Source organism: Adiantum capillus-veneris, chromosome 3 (genome assembly GCF_014529385.1).
Source record: "Adiantum capillus-veneris isolate H3 chromosome 3, ASM1452938v2, whole genome shotgun sequence".
NCBI lineage: Eukaryota > Viridiplantae > Streptophyta > Polypodiopsida > Polypodiales > Pteridaceae > Adiantum > Adiantum capillus-veneris.
Window position 1 is genome coordinate 98,097,047 of NC_140933.1, and position 23,727 is coordinate 98,120,773.

The 23,727-nt window shown below is 47.1% G+C and overlaps 1 protein-coding gene across 2 annotated transcripts in view; it reads left to right on the forward strand.

The window, feature by feature from the left end:
- LOC147461368 (mitochondrial import receptor subunit TOM20-3-like) overlaps positions 1–23,727 on the forward strand; it is a 93,035-nt gene that overhangs the window by 39,372 nt on the left and 29,936 nt on the right. The window contains exons 1-4 of one of the 2 annotated variants that reach the window (XM_086500793.1): positions 11,941–12,077; positions 12,787–12,926; positions 13,353–13,522; positions 14,035–14,082. In XM_086500793.1, coding sequence (XP_086356919.1) covers positions 11,941–12,077; positions 12,787–12,926; positions 13,353–13,522; positions 14,035–14,082 — 495 coding nt within the window. Of the gene's footprint in view, positions 1–11,940; positions 12,078–12,786; positions 12,927–13,352; positions 13,523–14,034; positions 14,083–23,727 lie in introns of those variants that run through there. The other variant, XM_086500801.1, reaches the window with a different exon arrangement.

The following is a 23,727-nucleotide window of genomic DNA, read 5'->3' on the forward strand; positions in this document are numbered from 1 at the left end:
AAGGCCACCGTCTCTCTTGAGCAAAAGCATCTTGCTCCACCATCTTCTCCATCTCCCTTCCCTCTTACTCAATTCAATTCATTCAATATTGAAGTTGATTCAAGTCTTGTAGGTCTGGGTAGTTCACTATCTTTCCCTTTGACCACCACCCGAAGTGCTTACACCTTACCCATTGGGCACGTCGCAAAGGGGAGAGAAGGAATGGCCATCTATTGTAGATTGAGAAGCCCCTCCAAGGGGGGAAGACAATGCTTTCACAAGGCATGTAGCTTGGTAGCCAAGTTGAAGAACTAGAACATGCTAACTTGCATGCAAGCTTTTCTTTTTTTTTTGAGAAAAAGATCCTTCCATTAGTTAATAAAAACAAACCACCTCTACTAGGGAAGGCTACATCAAAAACATGGGGAGACTCTCCCAGTGAGTAAACCAAGTATATACAATGAGGGCTAAATCACAAGATGCGAGAAGGAAAAAGCCACGTTGGTGGCTGGTAGTGCCATCTAGGCACACCTTGGACCATGGTGAAAAAAGGCCATGGGCAGCAGAGTTGCAGGAAAGCCTCTCTGTGCTCCTGCATGCGGTCGGAGCTGCCCCCAAGTCTCTCAAACTGACCCTTGAGAGTGTGAATCAGCTCCAACCAAAAGTCACGAATAGTCTTTGCTGGTGGGACAGGGTGAGCCTCGAAGATGCGGAAGCAGCGGGCCTGCCAGATGAACCAAAGTGTCAGGCCACATAGGAGCTCCAACACACCTCTCTCTCACTGCACCACTCTTGGGGGGTAATCGCTGTGGCAAGCTGGAGTCTAGATTGATTCCCCTGGATCACTATGATCCTGCTACTGGAAGCCAACTCAAAATGGAGCGCAGAGCAGCCTGTGAGAGTGGATCGACTGCAACACCCCAAGTGTACACTCGAGCTGTGGAAATTTGGAAAAAGCTGGCATCAGCCTGTCACAAGACGGGCACCATGTGCCAATAGAAAAGAAGAGACTGAATAGACTTTTAGCACTTCAATAACAATTGAACTGAAAGAGAGAGACGACACGCGACAGGAGTGGCGGAATTCCACCCTAGAGAGTATTGGCCCCAAAGCTTGGCGCCCCTTTCGGTATTTCTTTATATTGCATCAACACAGTACAAGCTGGTACTCGAGAGACTCCACCTTCTCCAGGAAGCATGCCAGAGAATGAGCCCTTAGCACATATTTAAAGGCCCTAGGTCCCAAAAGCAGTTTACGGTGAAAAGCCTTCAAACTCAAAAGCATCCGGGCCAAAAGCAATGCCAAAAATCTGCCAGCGTAAGTTACGAAAATCTGTACAACTGCCCCGTCATCAGCCAGTGCAAAATGCGGAAATCCGTATAGCTTGCCACGTCATCATGTCAGCGTAATTTTTGAGTTTTGACCGTACAGTTGCCACGTCATCAGTATTGGCGCAAGTCTTTTTCTGTGTGTGGATCCTACTTTATTTTAATCCTTTATGTCTCTTGGAGCCCCATTGGACAGGGTCCCCATAAGTTGGTAGGACTTCTTCTTCTGCTACTTGTTCTTCTTAGGGTTTAGGCCCCTCGGCCGGCATCTGCAAGTTGGCTCCCTTCTTCAGGGCTTTGACACGTCAGCAGTTTGTGACATCTCCCCTTCTTGAGAGAGAGTAATCATCCGCAATTAGGCTTATGCCTTGTAAGACATGAGCGGTGAAGACGGGAGCGCGCCCGATGCGCGATGTATGAAGGGTGGGGGTGGCTGATAAGTTCGGGGTCGGTGGCCGGGGATACATACTTCATAGACCAGGGTCGGAGGCGGAGAATACTTCATAGTCCGGGGTCGAAGGCCGGGGATGCATACGTCATAGTCCCGGGTCGGGGACCGGTATGCTTTCAGAAAAGCACACAATTGATGCTCTGATACCAATGTCACAAGACGGGCACCACGTGCCAATAGAAAAGAACAGACCGAACAGACTTTTAGCACTTCAATAACAACTGAACTGAAAGAGAGAGACGACACGCGACACGGAGTGGCGGAATTCCACCCCAGAGAGTATTGGCCCCAAACCTTGGCGCCCCTTTCGGTATTTCTGGATATTGCATCAACATAGTACAAGCCGGTACTTGAGACTCTGCACCTTCTCCAGGAAGCATGCCAGAGAATGAGCCCTTAGTACATATTTAAAGGCCCTAGGCCCCAAAATCAGTTTACAGGTGAAAAGCCTTCAAACTCAAAAGCATGTCGTCCAAAAGCAATGCCAAAACGTTGCCAGCGTAATTTACAGAAATCCATACAGCTGCCACGTCATCAGCCAATGCAAAACGCGGGAATCCGTACAGCCTACCACGTCATCATGTCAGTGCAATGTTCGGGTTTTGACCGTACAGCTGCCACATCATCAGTATTGGTGCAAGTCTTTCTCTATATGTGTGGGTCTTGCTTTATTTTAAGGGCAAATTACCAAAATACCCCTCTAATTTGTGGAAATTCCCAATATACCCCTCAAATTTCAAAAATTCTCAAAATACCCTTGTATCTATTTTCGTTGGATTCTTCAAGATTTTCTAATCTTTATTCTTGTTTGATAGTTGAGATCGGCTTTTGAGTGCTTAGCATGTAATTTGTTGCCAACTACCTCCCAAAAAAAAGCGAAATATGTCTAAAAATAATGAAGCAATTCATCTCCAAAGCCTACATAACCAACTCAGATTTTAGTTTTGGCATCTTGTATGGTAGACAATCACTCTTCTTATGAAAAGCTACAAATTTCTTTGTTTTTGGAGAAATTTACTCTCACAACTAAGGGTATTTTGGGAATTTTGGAAAATTCGAAGGTCATTTTGGGAATTTATGACAAATTATGGGGGTACTTTGGGAATTTTTGAAATTTGAGGGGTATTTTGGGAATTTCCACAAATTAGAGGGGTATTTTGGTAATTTTCCCTTATTTTAATCCTTTATGTCTCTTGGGGCCCCATCGGACGGGGTCCCCATAAGTTGGTAGGACTTCTTCTTTTGGTACTTGTTCTTCTTAGGGTTTAGGCCCCTCGGCCAACATCTGCAAGTTGGCTCCCTTCTTCGGGGCTTTGACACGTCAGCAGTTTGTGACACAGCCGAAGACCTCGAAGCCAAACTTGTTGTGCCATGAGGCAATCCCACAGGCAGTGACATTGACTCTCCAAAGGATGGCCACAAGCTGCACAGGCTGTCGAGAAGCCGCTGTGTACTAGCTAGCTCCTAACTGCTATAGCTCTGTGTGTAACTAGCCCAATGAAACATAGTAACTCTCCTCAGCTGCCTGCAATCCCACAACCGCTCCCGCTTCCGAAAACGTGACAATAACTCACCTATGAGACCCTCCTCCTGCCAATAAAGTGGTGCTGCAAGACGAGCCTCTCTCTGTGCTGCCAGTATGTGACGCCCCAAGCAAACTGTGTATTGGAAAAAGGGGGTCCCAAGGGATCTGCTGGGTTAGGATCTATGACGCAGGTCCTCCCACAAATGCCCACAACTCGTATCCTCTAAAAGCAACACTCTGCAACGTGTGGAGTGTCTACTGAGACTCCGTGAAGGTGACCCTGTCCCTGAACCTTAAAGAACATGTGGGGTATTGGCTCCGAGCAAGCTCGAACTGCAATGAGGACCTCCAGTCGCGTGAAGGCCCCCATCCATGTGGGAGTTGCTGCCTCTAGAGGGGTGAGCCACTCAGTTGGTAAAGCCTTTGTAATATCCTGGCACATGCTCTACACCCCGCTCATGTCTCGTAGCCGGATGCTTTGAATCTCCTCGGACAAGCCTAGAAACTGAAGCCAATCGGCGAGAGTGTGGGTTGGACGCTCTGCCATGGAATCGCAAGAGACATAAGGCCTACTACCAAGTGGCCTCCCCGAGTGCAACCATGGGGAAGAGGTTGCCTCAAGCGCTTCTGTAACAAACTGCTGACATGTCAAAGCCTAAAGAATGGAGCCAACTTACAGATGTAACCGAGGGGCCTAAATCCTAATTTCTACCAGAAACCCTAATTGCTGAAACCCTAACCCTAAAACTTGCAAACCCTAACTCTGAAAACCCTAACCCTAAAACTGTAGAAACCCTAACCCTAATCCTAAGGATAGTAGGCAGATTTCCGCATTTTGTGCTGGCGGATGACGTGGCAGGCTATACGGATTTCCGTAATTTACGCTGGCAGCTTTTTGGCTTTGCTTTTGGACTAGATGCTATTAAGTTTGAAGGCTTTTCACTGTAATTGCTTTTTAGGCCAAGGGCCTTTAAATATGAGATTAGGGCTCATTCTTTGGTATGCTTCTTGGCGAAGGTGCAGAGTCTGGAGTACCGGCTTGTACTGTGTTGATGCAATATAAAGAAATACCGAAAGGGGTGCCAAGGTTTGGGGCCAATACTCTCTGGGGTGGAATTCCGCCACTCCGTGTCGCGTGTCGTCTCTCTTTCAGTTCAGTTGTTATTGAAGTGCTAAAAGTCCGTTCAGTCTGTTCTTTTCTATTGGCACGTGGTGCCCACCTTGTGACAACGGTATCAAAGCATCAGGCGTATGCTTTTTACCGGTCCTACAAAAGAGAAGATAGAGCTATTGATGGAATTTTATCTGAGTTATCTTCGCCCTCCAGCCCGGACATATTAGCCACTCCCACCCTTCATCGCGCATCGGGCACGCTCCCGTCCTCACCGCTCATGTCTTACAGGGCATAAGCCAATTAAGATCACTTGCAAGAGAAGGATCCAAGGTTTGTTTCAAGTCACTGTTTTTTTCTCAGAAGCAGTGCCATGCAGATATTGATGTCTACAGCTACCAAACAGCATACTCCAAGTACTTGGCAAGCTTTCAAGTAAATTTTTGCCCGAAGTTGTATGGTTTCTAACATCTTCCTTCAGAGTGCAACTTCTGGCAGGGGGGGGTATCCTGGAATGCTTGCCATGGAAACCCTAGCAGATTATATCTTGAAATTTCTCGACAACTCTCAGTCGATGTCTCTTCACGAGCAGATGACCTTGGAGGTTCGGTGTGATTGCTCTCTCTTGGGACTATCATCGCCGCCAAAGAAACACTGTCTGTCCAAGAGCTGATGGACCATGCTGTGCTCGGCTATGACCTCATGGAAGGAACCTAACCCTAATTTTTGGTGCAGGTTTCAAGATGGAAAGCTAGTCGACTTTTTGAGCTTGACTGATGTCGAGATTGCTTTTTAAGTTTGAGTTCTATTTGATCTTGTTTGATGATCGTGTTTGGAATTTGTTTGAAATGGATGGTATCTGTTTTGGTGCCAATTTGAATTGTTTAACTCTGGTTTGATACTGGTTTCAATGATTGGTAATTTTACTCCCAGATGGAGAAGTGAGAAATACTGTTTTGGTATTGTTAGAACCTCGAAAGGACGCAGGCCGATGCTTGGAGAGCGTTTCGTTGTATGTTTGAAAACCTCAGAACGACGCAGGCCGATGCCTGGGGAGCGTTCCGTTGTATGCTAGAAAACCTCTGAACGACGCAGGCCGATGCCTGGGGAGCGGTTGGTTGTATGCTTGAACCTCCAAGCGACGCAGACTGCGGTCTGGGGAGCGTTTGGTTGTACAGTCCTCTGAGCTCATGGCCCGGACCTTTTTAGGTTATTTGCGGGGGGGGGGGACGAGGTAGTCGTTGAGTAGCTTCATACCGCAGACCGTTTGTCTCGAGGGAGTGCTCAGCGGCTCTGTTTGTTGTGTCTTGTAACATGCATATGTGTTGCATTGTGATGTGTCAATTACTAAATATTCCTAATTGGATGAGATTGCCTGGGTATGTAATTTTAGTGCATCAAGACACCCGCAGTACGGTTTGAGTGTGATGGCTAATTTTACTACGCCGGAATATCAAGAGTTCCGATCTGGACGAAAGGAGAAGCTAACTCCTTGATCAAAACAGCCGAAGGGAGAAGCTAACTCCTTGATCAAAAGAGCAGAAAGGAGAAGCTAACTCCTTGATCAAAACAGCCGAAAGGAGAAGATAACTCCTTGATCAAAACAGCCGAAAGGAGAAGCTAACTCCTTAATAAAAAGAGCAAATTGATTGTCCCTCGGAAATTTTTGAGCTAACTTGAATTGTTTTGCAGATATGCTGTAATCGCGGACGATTACTCTCTTTCAAGAAGGGAAGATGTAACAAACTGCTGACGTGTTAAAGCCTAACCAACTTACAGATGTGGCCGAGGGGCCTAAACCCTAATTTCTGCCAGAAACCCTAACTGCTGAAACCCTAATTTTGGAAACCCTAACCCTAAAACCTGCAAACCCTAATTCTGAAAACCCTAACCCTAAATCCTAAAATCCTAATTCTAGAAACCCTAACCCTAAAACTGCAGAAACCCTAACCCTAATCCTAAGGATAGTAGGCAGATTTCCGCATTTTGCGCTGGCTGATGACGTGGCAGGCTGTACGGATTTCCGTGATTTACGTTGGCAGCTTTTTGGCTTTGCTTTTGGACTAGATGCTTTTAAGTTTGAAGGCTTTTCACTGTAATTGCTTTTTAGGCCAAGGGCCTTTAAATATGAGATTAGGGCTCATTCTCTGGCATGCTTCTTTTCTTGTCGAAGGTGCAGAGTCTGGAGTACCGGCTTGTACTGTGTTGATGCAATATAAAGAAATACCGAAAGGGGTGCCAAGGTTTGGGGCCAATACTCTCTGGGGTGGAATTCCGCCACTCCGTGTCGCGTGTCGTCTCTCTTTCAGTTCAGTTGTTATTGAAGTGCTAAAGTCTGTTCAGTCTGTTCTTTTCTATTGGCACGTGGTGCCCACCTTGTGATAGCTTCTCCATGCAAGTGGGCTGATGCTGCTCCAGGCCACTCCCAAGACCTAAGCAGGCTTGTAGCAAATCGGTCCTCCAACCTCTTGCTCAGACCAACTCTGTGCATCTCTGTAAAAATCCACCTGATGGACGGGCTTCAAGGGCCGCCCGCATGAGGGACTGGAGCTCGAAGCCGGTGAAGCAACAACTCCTTCGAGGGCTCCTCCCATGGAAGCAATCCTCTGACCACAAACTTCCTAAGGAGGGCTTTGCTCTACTGTGCTCGGTCAATGATCCCCAGCCCCCCCTGAGAACATGGTAAGGTGATGACTTGCTAGGCCCTTTGGCCTGGGTTAGCTGGGTGTTGCGCCCTGACCACAGAAAGTTCTTGATCAGCTCTCTAGCTGGCTGATACAGGAGCTCAAGAAGAGCGAGCAAGACGTGATGTACCACATAGTAGCCAATAGGCAACAACACTTGGTTGGCCACTACAATTCTGCTGCCAAAGAGAGCCGTGCCGAACTCCAATGAAGCAGTTTCCTCCTAATGGACAGGAGGGGAGAAGTCTGCTGCTCAGGGGACATATCCAAGCCAACCTGACAATCAAGATAGCATACTGGAGTCCCTGTGGGAATCCACCTAAAGCCGTCACCCAACGACCAATCAGGTGTAGGAGCACTGCCAACCTAGAAAGACACTGCCTTCCTCTAGTTGATTAGTGCTCCCGATGAACAACAAAACACCTCAAGAGCCTCCTCACACTTGTGCAGATTGGCCTCCTGGCCCTTCAATTACATGGCTTAGTCGTCAGCAAACTCAACGTCAAGTAGTTGGTCTCCTGTAATAGGGAGCCCTAACCACGCAAGCCAACCTCCTGTGAAGTCAAAATTTTGCTCATTGCCTCAGCATAGAAAAGAAAGAGGCAGGAGGCAAGAGGGAAAACCGTGTCTAACCGAACGCGTGAGCATGAACCGTTTGCCTCTTCCCTTGCCAAGAGCAATTGACTGTGTGCACACATGTAGAGAGCTGACACTCCTCTGATCCAAGCATGTGAGAACCCCATCCTGCGTAAATTGTCCCCAGTGAACTCTGTCGTAAGCCTTCTCAAAATCGAGGAGTATCACAAGATCCTCTCCTTGGAGAAGCGCGAGGGCAGGTGAAAATGTTGTTAAGGATACTACACTCCCTCACAAAACCTGTTTGGGTCCCATGTATAATGCACTCAAGTAGCGGTTGGATTCTCAAATCCAGAGCCTTTGCTAAAATTTTGTAGGTTGAGTCAAGAATGGTGATGGGTCGCTAGTGCCGAATCTCATCCAAGGAGCCTCCCTCCTTGGGAATAAGGTAGATCAAGCCCTCACTCATGCTGTTAGGCATCTCTCTAGTATGCAAGATGTATTGATAGGTGCTACAAAGAAGCAAGTCACAGTAGTCCAAAAAGAAGTTGGGAGTCAAACCATCCCCCCCTAGACAACTACCTTGGGGGAGTGCTCTCAGGGCCTCATGGAGCTCCTTTGGCTGGAGAGGAAGCTCTAGTCTCTGCCGCATCTCCTCAGTAACAAGGCAAGGCATCTGCGTCCAAACCTGCTCTCTAGATGCATCCTGACGCTCTTAGTGTGGCTCAGCTTACAAAAAATCACAGTAAAAGTCAGTAGCAGCTGCACACAAATCACGGTAAAAGTCAGTAGCAATTGCACAGAAATCCTCGGGCTCTGAAGCAGCTGACACTGATGTGCACATGGCGGGGTCCCACCGTCTCAAAGAACTCCCCATTAACTGTGTCACCCACGTGGTCCACTGAAATGCCTGCCGATGGAAGGCAAACTCATGACGCCGCTCCTCAATGCTAGTCAGTTCTTGTCGAGCCTGCTGCATCTGCTTCTCCAACCAAGGACTGTCTGGGTGGTGCTCCTGCATCCGTTGCAAGGAAGCAATGCCCCGTCGCAGACGCTTCTCCTCCTCCCTGGCTGCAGCCAAGCGAGTTGCAGACTCTTGAAGGAAGAAGCGACTAAGCTTAGCGAGTCTAGAGGCCACTCTACCAACAGGGGTGTCTTGAGTGTCCAAACTATCTGTCCAAAGTGCCACCACTCGCTCTCTAAGCTCTGGATCCAGCAAGACTCTCAAGGATGCGCAACATCGCCACTCCTATGTGTGTCTATCACAGTAAGAATCACTGGCGCATGGTCAGAAAATCTAGTCCCTGCTAGAATGCAAACCGATCCTCCCATGTCATGGACTGGTCACTGGCGTAGAAGCGATTTATCCGAGATAGATTCACTCCTCCTACTCTGCGGCCAAAGCGAGAGAAAGACAAGCTGTCTTGGGGCCGGACAAAGCCTGCATGCTGCCAAACATCAGAAACCCTCAACATCATACATAGACACTCCCAAGCTGCCAACTCAGCCCCGTGCACAGTAGCATGGCTACCTCCAATCCTGTCTGAGGGGTCCTCCAACATGTCGAAGTCTCCCCCTATACACCACTGTTGTGCATGCGGCAAGAACTATACAATATTTAACCAAAACTCAGCTCATGCATTTGCAACATTGGGCGCATAGATGTTCAGGAGGCCCATGAGGCAACCCTGAACCTGCATAGTAATTCACTAGGCCCTGCCTGGCACAATAATACCTTTGCCCACAATGGCCTGCTGCCATGAGTCCGCAGTAGTCATACATACCCCTCGTTGAATGCCTCTAGGCCCAAATGTAGCTGACCAAAATGTCTCATAACGACCATGCAAAATCTGACCACATCGTCTAATGCGGCTCTCACAAAGATGGTGCTCTTGAAGCAGAAGAATATAAATCATACCACCCAGAAGGAATTGCTGAAGTTGTTGACGCAAGCGACCCCATTGACGTTGAAACTGAGGTCCACCTAATCCTTGCACTTTCCACAAGACGATCCTCATGGAGTCAGTGAGAGAAAATTGATGCTGCAACGACAGCCAACCTCATTATCTTCGAGGCCGGCTTGGATGGGGAGTAATCTGCGACGCCGAGATAGTCGTGAGTGTAGAGTCTGTCCAACCCAGGCCCAGGAAGAGCGTGCCGTCCGTCGGCTACATCCTTTGTCCAGGAGTCCTCGTGTACATATGCATAGCATGGCCGACTCCGCATGTCAGCAAAAAAGTGTATCACAATGTGCTTACATCCGGTTGTGTGCGGTGGTGTCATAGAGAACTTGGGAAACTGTTGATGCAAGCGACCCCGCTGACGCTAAAACTGGGGTCCACGTAATCCATGCACATTCCACAAGATGATCCTCATGGAGTCAGTGAGAGAAAACTGATGCTACAACGGCAGCCAACCTCGTTATCTTCGAGGCCGGCTTGGATGGGGAATAATCCGCGACGTCAAGATAGTCGTGATGTAGAGTCTGTCCAACCCAGGCCCAGGAAGAGCGTCCCATCCGTCGACGTCTAGAAGTCCTCGTGTACATGCATAGCATGGCCGACTTCGCGTGTCAGCAAAAAAGTGTACCACAATGTGCCTATATCCTGCTGTGCGCGGTGGTGTCATAGAGAACTTGGTCAACGGCCACAAAGTCTATAGCAAATCTCTCACCCCCAAGTCTCACGTGTGATGAGAGAACTGAAGAGCCTAAGCCTAAAGCCAGTCCATCACTGAGTCCAGAGTCCACTCAGAGGGAAAGAGAAACCAAGCGCTTTGTCCAGGGTCTTTGTCCCTCTAGCTGCTAGAAACAACACATGGACTTTGAAGCAAGCCGCCTCGTCTGGAGAAGAGTCGTTGAGGAATTGTGTGAAGTCGTAAGCGAAGAAGTCCCACCGGTGACAGATGTCGATGCTCGTCAGTCCGCGAGGGACTGCGGCAAAAGGTGACGTTTGCATCAAAAGGGGGGCCCGTAAGAAAGTTTGCTCCGCTCTCGCAAGGCGGCTCGTGGCAAAAGTGTTTCCAAGAGACCTCCTAGCAGACGATGAAGGTCCTGTCCCCTAAGCCTTCTGTGAGGTAGGAGTGGGAGAAGATGATGGAGCAGGGGGGACTAGTGGGTGGAATGGGATGGGAGGGTGCGGTAATAAGGGGAGGTGGAGGAGATGGAGGCGAGGGGCAGCGGTGGGTGGAACGGGAGGAGGAGGGGTTGTGGGTGGCGAGGCTGAGGTGGAGGGGGTATTTGGGGGCTCATCGTGCTGTAAGGGGTCGAAACGGTTCCCTGTGGGAACTCACTGCTGCTGGTCTGCTGTAGGGCGACCACCAAGGGGCCGAAATGATGTGGTGGTCCCTGGCGACCATGGATCTACTGCCAGCCCTCCTCTGCCTAGGCACCGGGCTCGGAGGAAGAATCTGCTTGAGCTCCTTGTGTCTCTACCTGTTGTGTGTGGCCAGCCTTAGGTGTTTATGGCCGTGCCATGAAGCCCTCTCACAGCTTTTGCCTTGTTCTAACTTCTCCTCATAGATATTGTCCAATGGTGTGGGTCTGTGCCGTGGGTCGAGGTCTTCTCTTTGGACAAGGCTTCGTAAGATGGCCCATCTGTCAACAAATGAAGCACTGATTCGGGAGGCCCGAATACTCCCACCACTCACTTGAGGTAGTAAAACGACCTTCGAGAGGGTGTGGGTGTCTCGAACCAAAACGCGTAATGTAGGTATGCCAGCTGCCTTGGCAACGACAGAAGCTACCGGGCGAGGTGTCTGCTCGCCGTCACAACAACAGACACAAATGGAGGGGTCTACTCCTCAGAAGGACTCGACGAAAGCCCCCTCGCTCGACCCCGCAGAACCCACCATCCGACTTGCTCTTTCGCCGATTGAGCAAGCGAGCTTAGAGGCAGAGGTGGCGCGCCTTCTGGCTACCTCTGTTATCTGCAAGATCATTGGCGCCCAACCTAGCAGAGGGGAGGTGCGTGATCTCCTCTAGGCCCGTCTTTTGGCAGAAGTGGGTAAGATCATTGACGTTTAGCTTGTCGGGCGCGGCTACTATTAGATAGAGTTTGAGACTTCCGAGATGGCGTCCAAGGTCATTGCACTGAGCCCCCTGACCATCCGAGCAGCTAGAGCTCATTTTCCACAATGGCGCCATGGCTTTGATCTAGCTATCGATGCTCTTGTCGAGGAGGCAAACCTACCCATCTCAGTCTACTTCCCAAGCCTGAGGAGAGAGTACCTCCCGCTCCTTTCTAGGATAGATTCAGAGATAGGGACTGTCTTGGGAGGGTGGATCAATGGCGTGGAGTGTCGAAGGTGGGGAGGGTGGGCAAGTCAGCGTCGCTACAGTACAGGGCTGGAAGCGACCGAGGGGCCCGAAGCTGAAAGAAGGGGGAGCGGGAGATTGGCAACGCAAAGAGGGAGAAGGGGGTGGGTGAGCAGGGTGAGAGGAGCCGCGAGGCGGGCGAGGGGGCTGGTGGGTTGCTGCAGGCAGGAGAGGGGGGTGGCGGGTTGCTGATAGCAGCGCAAGGAGGGGATGGGGGGCTGGCGGGCAGGAGTGTCAGCAGCAGCGAGCGTGCGTGCGTGCAAGCTATTTTGTACGGCAAGAAGTTCAAAGTTAAACTAGATGCTGCTTGAAATCCAATGATGCAAACTTTTGCAATGTACACATGTATGCATGCATGCATGTACGGTATGTATGTTTGTGCATGTGCATATATATATATATATATATATATATATATATATATATATATATATATAAATGTGTGTGTGTGTGTGTGTGTGTGTGTGTGTGTGTGGGTGGTGTATTTCAGTGAGACTCTGTATCGAGTTCTTAGGTAAAGCTGAATAGACTTGTTGCCAAATGTTCAACATGACGCAAAATGATGGATCTATTTGGTCCGTTTCTGGTTGGTTTTGTGCCAACATATGCATCCGGATAGACTTGTTCAATGATTACCAAACATTCATGTATTTGTACAGCCTAACATAAATCTACTATTTTTGCTTTTGGTCCTAGGTTTGAACTTTGGTGTGGAGGTGGATAGACTTGTCAAATAGTTTTCTAAATGTTCATGTATTTTCCAGCTTGAAGTGGAACTAGTTGCTGTTTTTGGTCCTAGGTTCAGATGATGTTTCAGTGTAGCTGCTATTATTGCTGTTGAAAAAGTTAAGCAAGTGAATCATGCTAACTCTGTGCAGAATTTGACCAAATGGGGCTCATTGCTGCTAGAATTGGCCCAATTTCGGCAGGGAGAAGGAGCGATAGATATGATTGAAGGTTTGACCTTCCTCTCAATAAACACCTTTATTGGTTTATGCTAACTTAGTTACATTGCTAAGGGTCTGTCATTACCTTGAGAAGTACACCATACACAGCAAAGAGCAAGATACGTCAAGGCTTTAGTTGCAGCCATTAAGTATTAAGAGACTCTTGTGCAGCAGTCTTTTTCATGGATCTCTCTGTCTCGCTTTCATCAAGGCAGCACACTTCTTCAGAGTGCTGTAGCCTGTATTATATAAATCATTTAACAAAATAAAAAAGAGCTGCTTTCCTTTACAAGTATTTTTTGCGCCACTGTTTTCACTTTAGTATGTGCACTTGATATTTCAACAAGAAAGTGTGGCTGACCTTTAAAAATTGTATCAGCTTAACACTTCCTCTCTCTCCGCATTTTATCTAATGCTTAATTATGCTGGAATACAGAGGCAGTGTCTAAGTTTGAAGAAGCTTTACGGCTAGAACCAAGCAAACATCACACCAGATGGTGCTTGGGTAGTGCCTTCACTTCGCAGGGGTTTCTTATGACTGATGGTGCCAAAGCCTATTCCTACTTCAAACAAGCTACTCAATGCTATCAAGATGCTTTAGACGAGGCAAGTAACTTACCATATTTTACTGGCTTGTTCTCAATTTTCACACTGTATGCTCAGCTCTGTAGCTTTTGCTTGCTAAGGTGGATCAAAGTTATCGCTTACAGGAATAACCTCTGACCACAAGCTGTCTTAATTCTGTATGTATTTTTGTGCACGTGTGTGGTCGTGGATTCACAGTTGTTCACATTGCTTGTCTCTGATGCTCCTCTCGAGTAGGATCATAGATGTACATGAGGCTGTTGATGTTTTATCAAAACAGCTTTTTTGCTCTGGGCAATTCTGGCTATCAAAAATGTTTTTGGTCCTTGCCGGTTGATCCTTTCTTGAAATATGTTGAGGGGTTTCTTTCAGAGAAATGAAACATGTCTAGCCATTTATGTTTTGTCAGCTTTTTTTTGTACTTGATTGGTGCTGTTGTGCTAGGGGCTCACAGTTTACATTGGACTTGGAAAGCCTGGACGGTTGACCAAACCATCCTCTATTCTGACTGATAAATATTTTCATTCTTTCAGGATCGAGATAATGTGCAGTATTTGAGAGGATTAGAGATGTCTTTAAAGGTAACTTTTTCTAAATTGCCTCGTCTTCATTTTGGTTTTGTCATCAATGTGCTATGTGACCTTGATTTTCTATAAACCATAGAAATAATTTGTAGCTGCCTATTGATGGGCTTGAAATGTCTGAAAGGAGATTTGTTTGTGCTTTTAATATTTCATGTTCTACATGGGGTCTGAAGGAGGGAACTGTAGCAAAAGAAACGTTTTTTATTAGGTCTTGACAGTCAAAAGTTGTTGCAGTTATAAGGGACAAGGCCGTTGATAATATGACTAGTCAATGGAATTGCAAATTTATGAATTTTGTCTCTCTCTAGAAACTGTTTGACAAGTCTATTCATTAAAAAAAGGACGAAATGAGTTTTTGCGCATAACTAAGACATCAAGGGAGTACAAATACATAGGACATGTCGATACTTCATTCTTGTGATGTGGTACAAAAAGGTCTCATTGTTATAGAGGACGATTTAAAATAAATAGAATTGATACCAATTTTTGAGCACAAATGAAGACACTTAGTCCGTTTCTTGATAATTTAAAAATAAAGGCTAGCGCTAAAACAACACACTCAAAAACACATATAAATGATTGCCAAAAAGGTGGTGCATTAATACGAAAACTGGAAAAGAGTCACAGCCCCAACAAAAGCCTTACAAGAAAATCCCGAATTCAAATCAACAAGGAATTGTGAGATATGAACTCATGGTTGTCATTCCAACCATCAACTCCATCATGCTACTACCGTCTACATACTCCAAGGCTCCTTAGTGTATGATCATTGCCTGTGTAACCGGCCCGTAGGGCGGTAGGTGTTGGCTTTCACCCGAAATTCTTTACTTTATACACACACACAGAGCACTTTGCAAAGAGAACCTGTAATGGGAATTAACACTTCAACTCACACACGGCTCGGAAGCTAGAATGCTCCGAGCAGACGCCGACAACCTGTAGGCCCCAAAATTGGCGCCCCTTTCGGTATTTCTTTATTCTTTAGGAGGGTAAATTACAAGGTAAGGTCCTGGGAATCCTTCACGTGTATCCACCTAGATACCATTTGATTTGGCCAAATTTCGGCAGCATAACAGCCCCAAAACTTGCGCGAAACCAATTCCCCTGCTGGAACTCGCTTGCACTGTCGTATACCCTCTGATTCCTGTCCAAAAACAGTAAATTCAGCACGCTGTATTTACTGGTTTTTGCCCTGTTTTCAGCCCCAAACAGTCCCCTAACTGTCCTTTGCTAGTGGGGCATGATTCCCAATGATCCTAGCGTCCGTATGGCTGAAAAACAGTCAAATTACAGCGCATAGACAGCGCTGATTTTGCACCTGTACGGTGAGGTTATGACCCTCACCAGTGCCTGCTTTGGAGCAGCAGTTAGCTACCCCTGTTCCTGCTCAAGGAGGCTCTTGCCTCAGCACAAAAGCATGAACCCACACAACTGTACATCAGTCAAATGAGTAGCCCTCTTGTGGGGCATCACATAACTGCACGTAGGGGAGAAAGAGAGCAGTGTGTAGTGTGCAGGGCATCACTCCTAGCACCACACTGTACATGAGAGGGAAAGAAAGCACTCCATAGCTCTTAACCTGTGACAGGTTGCAAATGAGGCTTCTCCCAGCTTAAAAATCAGCGCCCATTTTTCTGGAAGAGGCAAGTCCCTGAAAATGTGACACTTGGCGCATTTACAAGCATTTTTCCGTTTCGGGTTCGCCGCTTAAAAATATCCCAACTGACGCGTCAGTTGACTTCGCGGCAGAGTTATAAAGTGTTCCCCTAGTCATACCGAAGGTAATGACGCGAACACATTTCACGGCCCAAAATAGCAGTTCCCTAAATTTTAGGAGATGCTTCCGTTGGGCTCCCAGTGGTCTTCTGACCATCTATCCTCATTGGGACCGCATCCAAAAATGCAATGTGGCCCAACTGTCGCATACTTTTGTTGGAAGTCCCACCTTGACTTTACGCCTTAATTGAGTTCACTTCCTAGCATCCACCAACTTGCTAAGTGCGACGGGAGGGACCTATATGATCTTGCTCTGAGCCTAGACATCCTCTTACCATACGAATTCCAGTGCCGACCACTTCCCGTCTGCGGGTGAATCTACCGTTCACATTGGCCATACAATGTCCGACCGTTTGCTACTTCAAAAAGAGGGTCTTAAACAAATAAAATAAACCCCATTGGAAAGAAACCAACAACCAAGGTTAGCAGTTGCCACATCTCTGTGACATGGTTAATAACTGCCACGTCCTCGTGACATACCCCCCTCTTGAAATCGCAAACGTCCTCGATTGCATACCATAAATACACGCCACTGATGATCTTGTGCTATTAACACTCTTTTATCATCGCATGTATCCGCAAGAAAGGTCGTAACATACATAGATACAAATGACTTAATGAGGCCTTCATACTTTTGTCATTTCCATCTATGGCACTGAATTCATATGTACATTTGATGTACTAGCTCTATCATTACCCCTCCTTTGCACACGTTGGGTTGGGGCATAAGTAGGCTGTAACCCAAAGGCTTCAAGGTAAAGCTGCAATACATTTGGTGACTCTGACAGTTCATGCTCTTCCATCCACTTTGCATCCATAGGCGGATAGTTCTTGAACTTCACCAAATAGCGTCTTGCAACTTGTCCTTTAACTTTTCTGTCCTTATGTGCCAAAACTTGCTCAGGTACCAAGATCTCATCAAGTTCTTCAACTTCTGGCTGATCCTCAACTGGCATATCTTCTGGCACATCACCCACGAAGGGTCTTAGAAGACTCACGTGAAACGCATTATGAATCTTCCACGCATCAGGCAATTTCAGCCTGTAAGCCACATCGCTGATCTTGTCAAGCACTTGAAAAGGCCCATAGTAACGCATGCTGAGCTTAGGAAACAGCCGTTCCTTACCCTTCATCTTCTTTAACCTTGCCTTTTCGAACCTTAAAAGAACCCAATCACCAGGTGATAGTAGCAATTCACGACGGTGACGATCAGCAGCCTTTTTCTGTTTTGCCTGAGTTTTCTCCAAGGCAACTTTAATCTTCTTATACATCTCATCCATGTTCTCAACATATCGATCTGCCTCAAAGATCTTGTCCTTTGTATGCAAAATGGGAGGAACCTTTTTGCCGCCTTCAACAATTTCAAAAGGTGCTTTGCCAGTAGACGAATGCACCGTATTATTGTACGCATACTCAAGCATAGGCAAATACTGTTCCCATTTGCCCTTATTATCTGACACATAGCATTTCAGCAGATCTAAGACAGTAGAATTGGCCTCTTCTGACTGTCCATCAGTTTGTGGATGAAACGAAGACGAGAACTTGAGCGTAGTACCCATGTTCTCAAACAATCCTCTCCAGAACAAACTGGTCATGCGAGGATCACGATCACTGATAATCGATTGTGGCATACCATGGTACTTAAACACATTGTACATGAACAAGCGTGCCATCTGATCAGATTTTATCTTCTTCCTGACAGGGATAAAATGGGCTTGCTTGCTGAACCTGCAGATAATGGTCCATATACCATCATTCCCTGTTGGCGTCCTTGGAAGATCAAAGATAAAGTCCATAGCAATGCTTTCCCATGGCTTATCCGGAATCGGCAGTGGTTGTAACAACCCTGGTGCCTTTTGCCTGTCAAACTTGACCTTTTGGCAAACTATGCATGCTCGCACAAAGGCATCCACATCTCTCCTCAAGGTAGGCCAATAGAAGAACGTCTCTACCGCTTTAACTGTTGCATCAATGCCACGATGCCCTGCATACGGTGGGACATGACTCTCTTCCATGACCTTATGTCGCAATGGCCTAGTGACACAAAGTCTGCCATGCATCATCATAAAACTGTCTCTGAGGAGGTAGTGCTCGTGATGTTGCCCCTCTTGTAACTGTTCAAAGATCCTTGCAAAATCTTCATCAGCAGTATACTGTTCCTTCATGTCATCTAACTCATGATGATAAGGAATTAACACAGCTGAAATTTGTGGCTTTCTTGATAACGCATCAGCCACAACATTCTTCTTGCCTTCCACATGCATAATCTGGAAGTGGAACATGGAAAGAATGTTTGCCCATCGCATATGCTTTTCGGATAACTTTGACTGTGTCAAGAAGTATCGCAAGGTCTGATGATCTGTTTGGACAACAAAATCAGCACCTAAGAGGTAGTGCTTCCAGCTAGAAAGCGCATGAATAACGGCCAAGAGTTCTTTCTCATAGACTTGCATAGTCCTCTCTGGCCCTTGCAAAATTCGGCTTTCATATGCTACTACCCGTCCATCTTGCATTAGCACTGCTCCGATGCTACTGCCACACGCGTCACATTGGACCACAAATGACTTCCTGAGATCTGGCAAAACAATAACTGGATCTGAAGTCAACTTTTCCTTTAAGAGACTAAAAGCTGAAATCTCTTTTTGGGTCCATCTGAAAGTGACCTCTTTCTTTTGTAATGCGTGAAGAGGCGATGCTATCTCGGCAAAATTTCTGATAAACCTTCTATAGTAGGAACACAATCCCAAGAAGCTTCTGACATCGTGCACAGTCTTCAAGCCTGGCCATGTCTTGATAGCTTCGACCTTTGCGGGATCCATTCTAACACCATCCTTTGAGACTATGTGGCCCAGAAAGTGGATCTCTTCCAGGAAGAATTCACTTTTCTTAGGATTGACAAGTAACCTGTGACTGCGCAGCTCTTCGAACACAATGGTCAAGTGACGCCTATGCTCCTCTTCATTCTTCGAATACACAATCATGTCATCGAAGAATGTTCCAACAAACTGTTGATGCGAGCGGAAAATCCGGTCCATCATTCTGTTGAACGTGGCAGGAGCATTTGTTAGCCCAAACGGCATCACTAGAAACTCATAAAGACCAAATGTCGTTCTAAACGCAGTCTTGTGCACATCCTCTGGGCTTATACGAATCTGATGGTACCCACTCTTCAGGTCTATCCTGCTGAAAATTGCAGCACCCTCTAAACGATCGAGAATATCATCAATGCGAGGAATAGGAAACCTATTCTTGATGGTATTCTTATTCAACGCACGGTAATCAATACACATGCGCCATGAGCCATCCTTCTTCTGCACTAGGAGCACTGGGGAGCAAAAGGGTGAAGAACTAGGCTGAATCAGCCCCTTCTCTAATAACTCCTCAACCTGGCCCATAATCTCTTTTTGTTGCGCCGCACTAACCCTGTAGGGAGGTCTATTTGGTGGGCTACACCCTGGCACCAAATCTATCCGATGGTCCTCAGGTCTCTCTGGCGGTAATTGCGACGGTAATGAATCAGAAAAACAGTCACTAAACTTTTGCAAAAATGCTGACCTTTCTTTATCTAACACAGATAAATTTGACTGATCACTATCTGAGACATCACGTGCAAAAATCAAGTACACAGAAAGATGATTCTTTATTACAGAAGTGATAGCAGAAGCAGATACAATAGGGCAGCTTTCCTGACCTTCGAGGCCTCTGTAAAATTCCCTCCCGCATAAGCTGTATCAAACTGCTGGAGGAAAGTGAGTGCCTTTGTCTTGTCCTCGAAACCACTGAAGGTACTGAACTTTACCGATGCACCACCTTCTTTGTAAGCCTTCGGCTTCTCTAGTGCCCCCAAATTGTCATACGGAATGGTCTGCAACATGGGCACTGTACTAGGCATGATCGGCACGTGTTGGCCATTCACATTTTGCGTCAGAGGTGCGATATCTGGCTGCTGTCCAGAAAAACCAGCCATGCCAAAATGACCCTGTGGCACCCCAAACTGGCCCTGGTTGCCGTGGAAACCTTGCTACATGCCGATAGTACCATACATGGGGTTTGGCATGATGCCTTGCATACCCCCGAACACTGTTCCTGGCATGTACGGCTGACTTCCAGATGCATAACCAGCCATACTTTGGAACACTGATCCACCCCCGAAATACCCAGGATGTACCGTGGGTGGTGGAAAAACTGAGTGCATAGCCTGGTATCCAACTCCCTGTCTATTCAAGACAGCATGCTGGCTCTGAAAGGTGGCGGGCTGAACTGGCATAACCTGTGGAATAGGCGTTCTAGCCACCTGTTCAAGCACGGGAGGAATCTGCTTTGGAGCCCCCGACTCCGCAACATGCGAGTGTTCCCTTTCCTCCTGCGCCTCATGAAGTACCTGGGCTTGAGCTTCAACAAGCTCCGTACGCGGCGTAGGTTGCCTATTTTGCTGTTGCACTGGTGGCGCTTGCAAGAATTCCATAAACCTCGGATTCTGCACCAGCTGCGAAAAGACATTCACCGCGGCAACTAACTGAGTCTTAAACGCATCATCCTCAAGTTGCCTTGTCATAAAGCCCTGTACTACTGGAGGGACATTCACGTTGACAGGAGGTACAGACTGACGTGGCCGTGAGCTCTCGCCAATCTCAAAAACCATCGGAATCTCCTGCCTGTCCTTTGGAGAGGAACCCTCTTCCATAATTCCCTTCCCCTTGTCGGCCATAGAGTAATCCCCGTGTTCTTGCACTGTGTCTTTACCCTGAACAATCCAGGCTCACTCTTTGAGGAAAAAGTGATTGATGTCCATGTAACCGGCCCGTAGGGCGGTAGGCGTTGGCTTTCACCCGAAATTCTTTACTTTATACACACACACAGAGCACTTTGCAAAGAGAACCTGTAATGGGAATTAACACTTCAACTCACACACGGCTCGGAAGCTAGAATGCTCCGAGCAGACGCCGACAACCTGTAGGCCCCAAAATTGGCGCCCCTTTCGGTATTTCTTTATTCTTTAGGAGGGTAAATTACAAGGTAAGGTCCTGGGAATCCTTCACGTGTATCCACCTAGATACCATTTGATTTGGCCAAATTTCGGCAGCATAACAGCCCCAAAACTTGCGCGAAACCAATTCCCCTGTTGGAACTCGCTTGCACTGTCGTATACCCTCTGATTCCTGTCCAAAAACAGTAAATTCAGCACGCTGTATTTACTGGTTTTTGCCCTGTTTTCAGCCCCAAACAGTCCCCTAACTGTCCTTTGCCAGTGGGGCACGATTCCCAATGATCCTAGCGTCCGTATGGCTGAAAAACAGTCAAATTACAGCGCATAGACAGCGCTGATTTTGCACCTGTACGGTGAGGTTATGACCCTCACCAGTGCCTGCTTTGGAGCAGCAGTTAGCTACCCCTGTTCCTGCTCAAGGAGGCTCTTGCCTCAGCACAAAAGCATGAACCCACACAACTGTACATCAGTCAAATGAGTAGCCCTCTTGTGGGGCATCACATAACTGCACGTAGGGGAGAAAGAGAGCAGTGTGTAGTGTGCAGGGCATCACTCCTAGCACCACACTGTACATGAGAGGGAAAGAAAGCACTCCATAGCTCTTAACCTGTGACAGGTTGCAAATGAGGCTTCTCCCAGCTTAAAAATCAGCGCCCATTTTTCTGGAAGAGGCAAGTCCCTGAAAATGTGACACTTGGCGCATTTACAAGCATTTTTCCGTTTCGGGTTCGCCGCTTAAAAATATCCCAACTGACGCGTCAGTTGACTTCGCGGCAGAGTTATAAAGTGTTCCCCTAGTCATACCGAAGGTAATGACGCGAACACATTTCACGGCCCAAAATAGCAGTTCCCTAAATTTTAGGAGATGCTTCCGTTGGGCTCCCAGTGGTCTTCTGACCATCTATCCTCATTGGGACCGCATCCAAAAATGCAATGTGGCCCAACTGTCGCATACTTTTGTTGGAAGTCCCACCTTGACTTTACGCCTTAATTGAGTTCACTTCCTAGCATCCACCAACTTGCTAAGTGCGACGGGAGGGACCTATATGATCTTGCTCTGAGCCTAGACATCCTCTTACCATACGAATTCCAGTGCCGACCACTTCCCGTCTGCGGGTGAATCTACCGTTCACATTGGCCATACAATGTCCGACCGTTTGCTACTTCAAAAAGAGGGTCTTAAACAAATAAAATAAACCCCATTGGAAAGAAACCAACAACCAAGGTTAGCAGTTGCCACATCTCTGTGACATGGTTAATAACTGCCACGTCCTCGTGACAGCCTGATAGTGAGATAGAACTAGGTGTCAATAATGCTTGTTGAAAGAGGATTAATCACCCGTTAGACGGATGATCCACTCGAACCTAAAACCGCAATTCAAAGACTGAATTGAATGGGATAAAACACACTTGCAAATTTGTAGACATCACGGGAGAGGCATAGTTCCCCTTCAGAGACCATTGGCCCTCAAGTCGGGGCCCCTGGTGGGATTTCTTTATTTATCAACTGTGAGAGGTTACATGTGTCCTTGTTCGACCATGCACAATGATCTTATACAAGTTGCACACTTGTAACGTGCACATGGCTCTATGTGCCACGTGGACATGCTTCATTGACATCTAGAGCCAATTTTCCAGTTTTGGAACCCTCTTGCATAAACGGATTGTACAAGTGTTTTGACAGATGTTGTTACACTACGGTGGGCATCTGGCATGACGTGCATGTAGTTTTTGGTTAGAGGAAGCCAACGAGTCATTCCCCGCGTCAATCGGATTCCTGGGTGGGCAAATGTGGGACAATTTCACTCAAAAACTTAGTCGAAGTCAAGTTTATTTAATAAATCATTTTATGATTTATTTTTGAACTTTGTCCTCCAGTTGTGCCCTACCTGAACCGTAAGAAATTTATAAGGCTCAAAACTTACCTATAAAGGGGGGTCTTAAGCCATCGATTTGCAACAAGTGGAGTTAGCGCTAAGAGCAGCCAACGTTTTGGAGCATTCAGCCTTAGTGTTTTCTGCAGCAAGCCTTCAGCCCTAGTGTCTTTGCTGGGAATTGCCAAAGCAGCCAGCACTTGCAGTTTTCAGCCCTATCGCTTGCCATCCCTAAAGATCAGACCTAGCGTTCTCAGTATCAGCCCTTCCCTCGCTGGATCGGCACTCACTATCCCTCTTCGCTGCGGTCCGGTACATCGGCAGCCCATCTAGCATCTCCTCCTCCATTCCCTCACTGGCATTGAGTGCTTCCATTGCTGTCCATCATCGGCATCGTCGAGTTCTGCGTTTTCAGGCCTTCATTCCTCTCACATTGGGAGTGCAATTCAGCACCAGTCCTACCTGTTGCATTCCCACATCGAGAAGGATCCAAAGGCTCATCAAATCAGCCCCGGAGGTGCTTCAAGGCTACATTCGCCATTCAAGTCAGTAGAGTGTGTACTAGAGGTATTGCATGTGTGTACATTCCATTTACACAATCAAAAGCAAATACCACATCGACAACGATGTGGGGGGCCCTTGAGAGGGTTGGTTGGGACGCCATCGAGTGGCATTCTCCCCCCCCCCCCCCCCCCCCCCCCCCCTTCTCTCTCTCTCTTCCTCTACATAACTCTACCGATGTACCACATACTGTCCCCTACTTTTGTTGCATGTTGTTAGTATCCTGCATTTCATGATTGTACTACCCTGCTGCATATAGATGTTATACACATATGAGCGCGTCCTACTCTAGGGCCGCCTATTGTATACTGCGCATTACACATACTACACCACATTCCATCATACCACACCACAAGGAGTAGCTTTACACTTCATGTTCTTAGTTTGTACCATTTTATTTTTCTCGATGCCTGGCGCATCAACACATGTATAGGATGTTGTCTC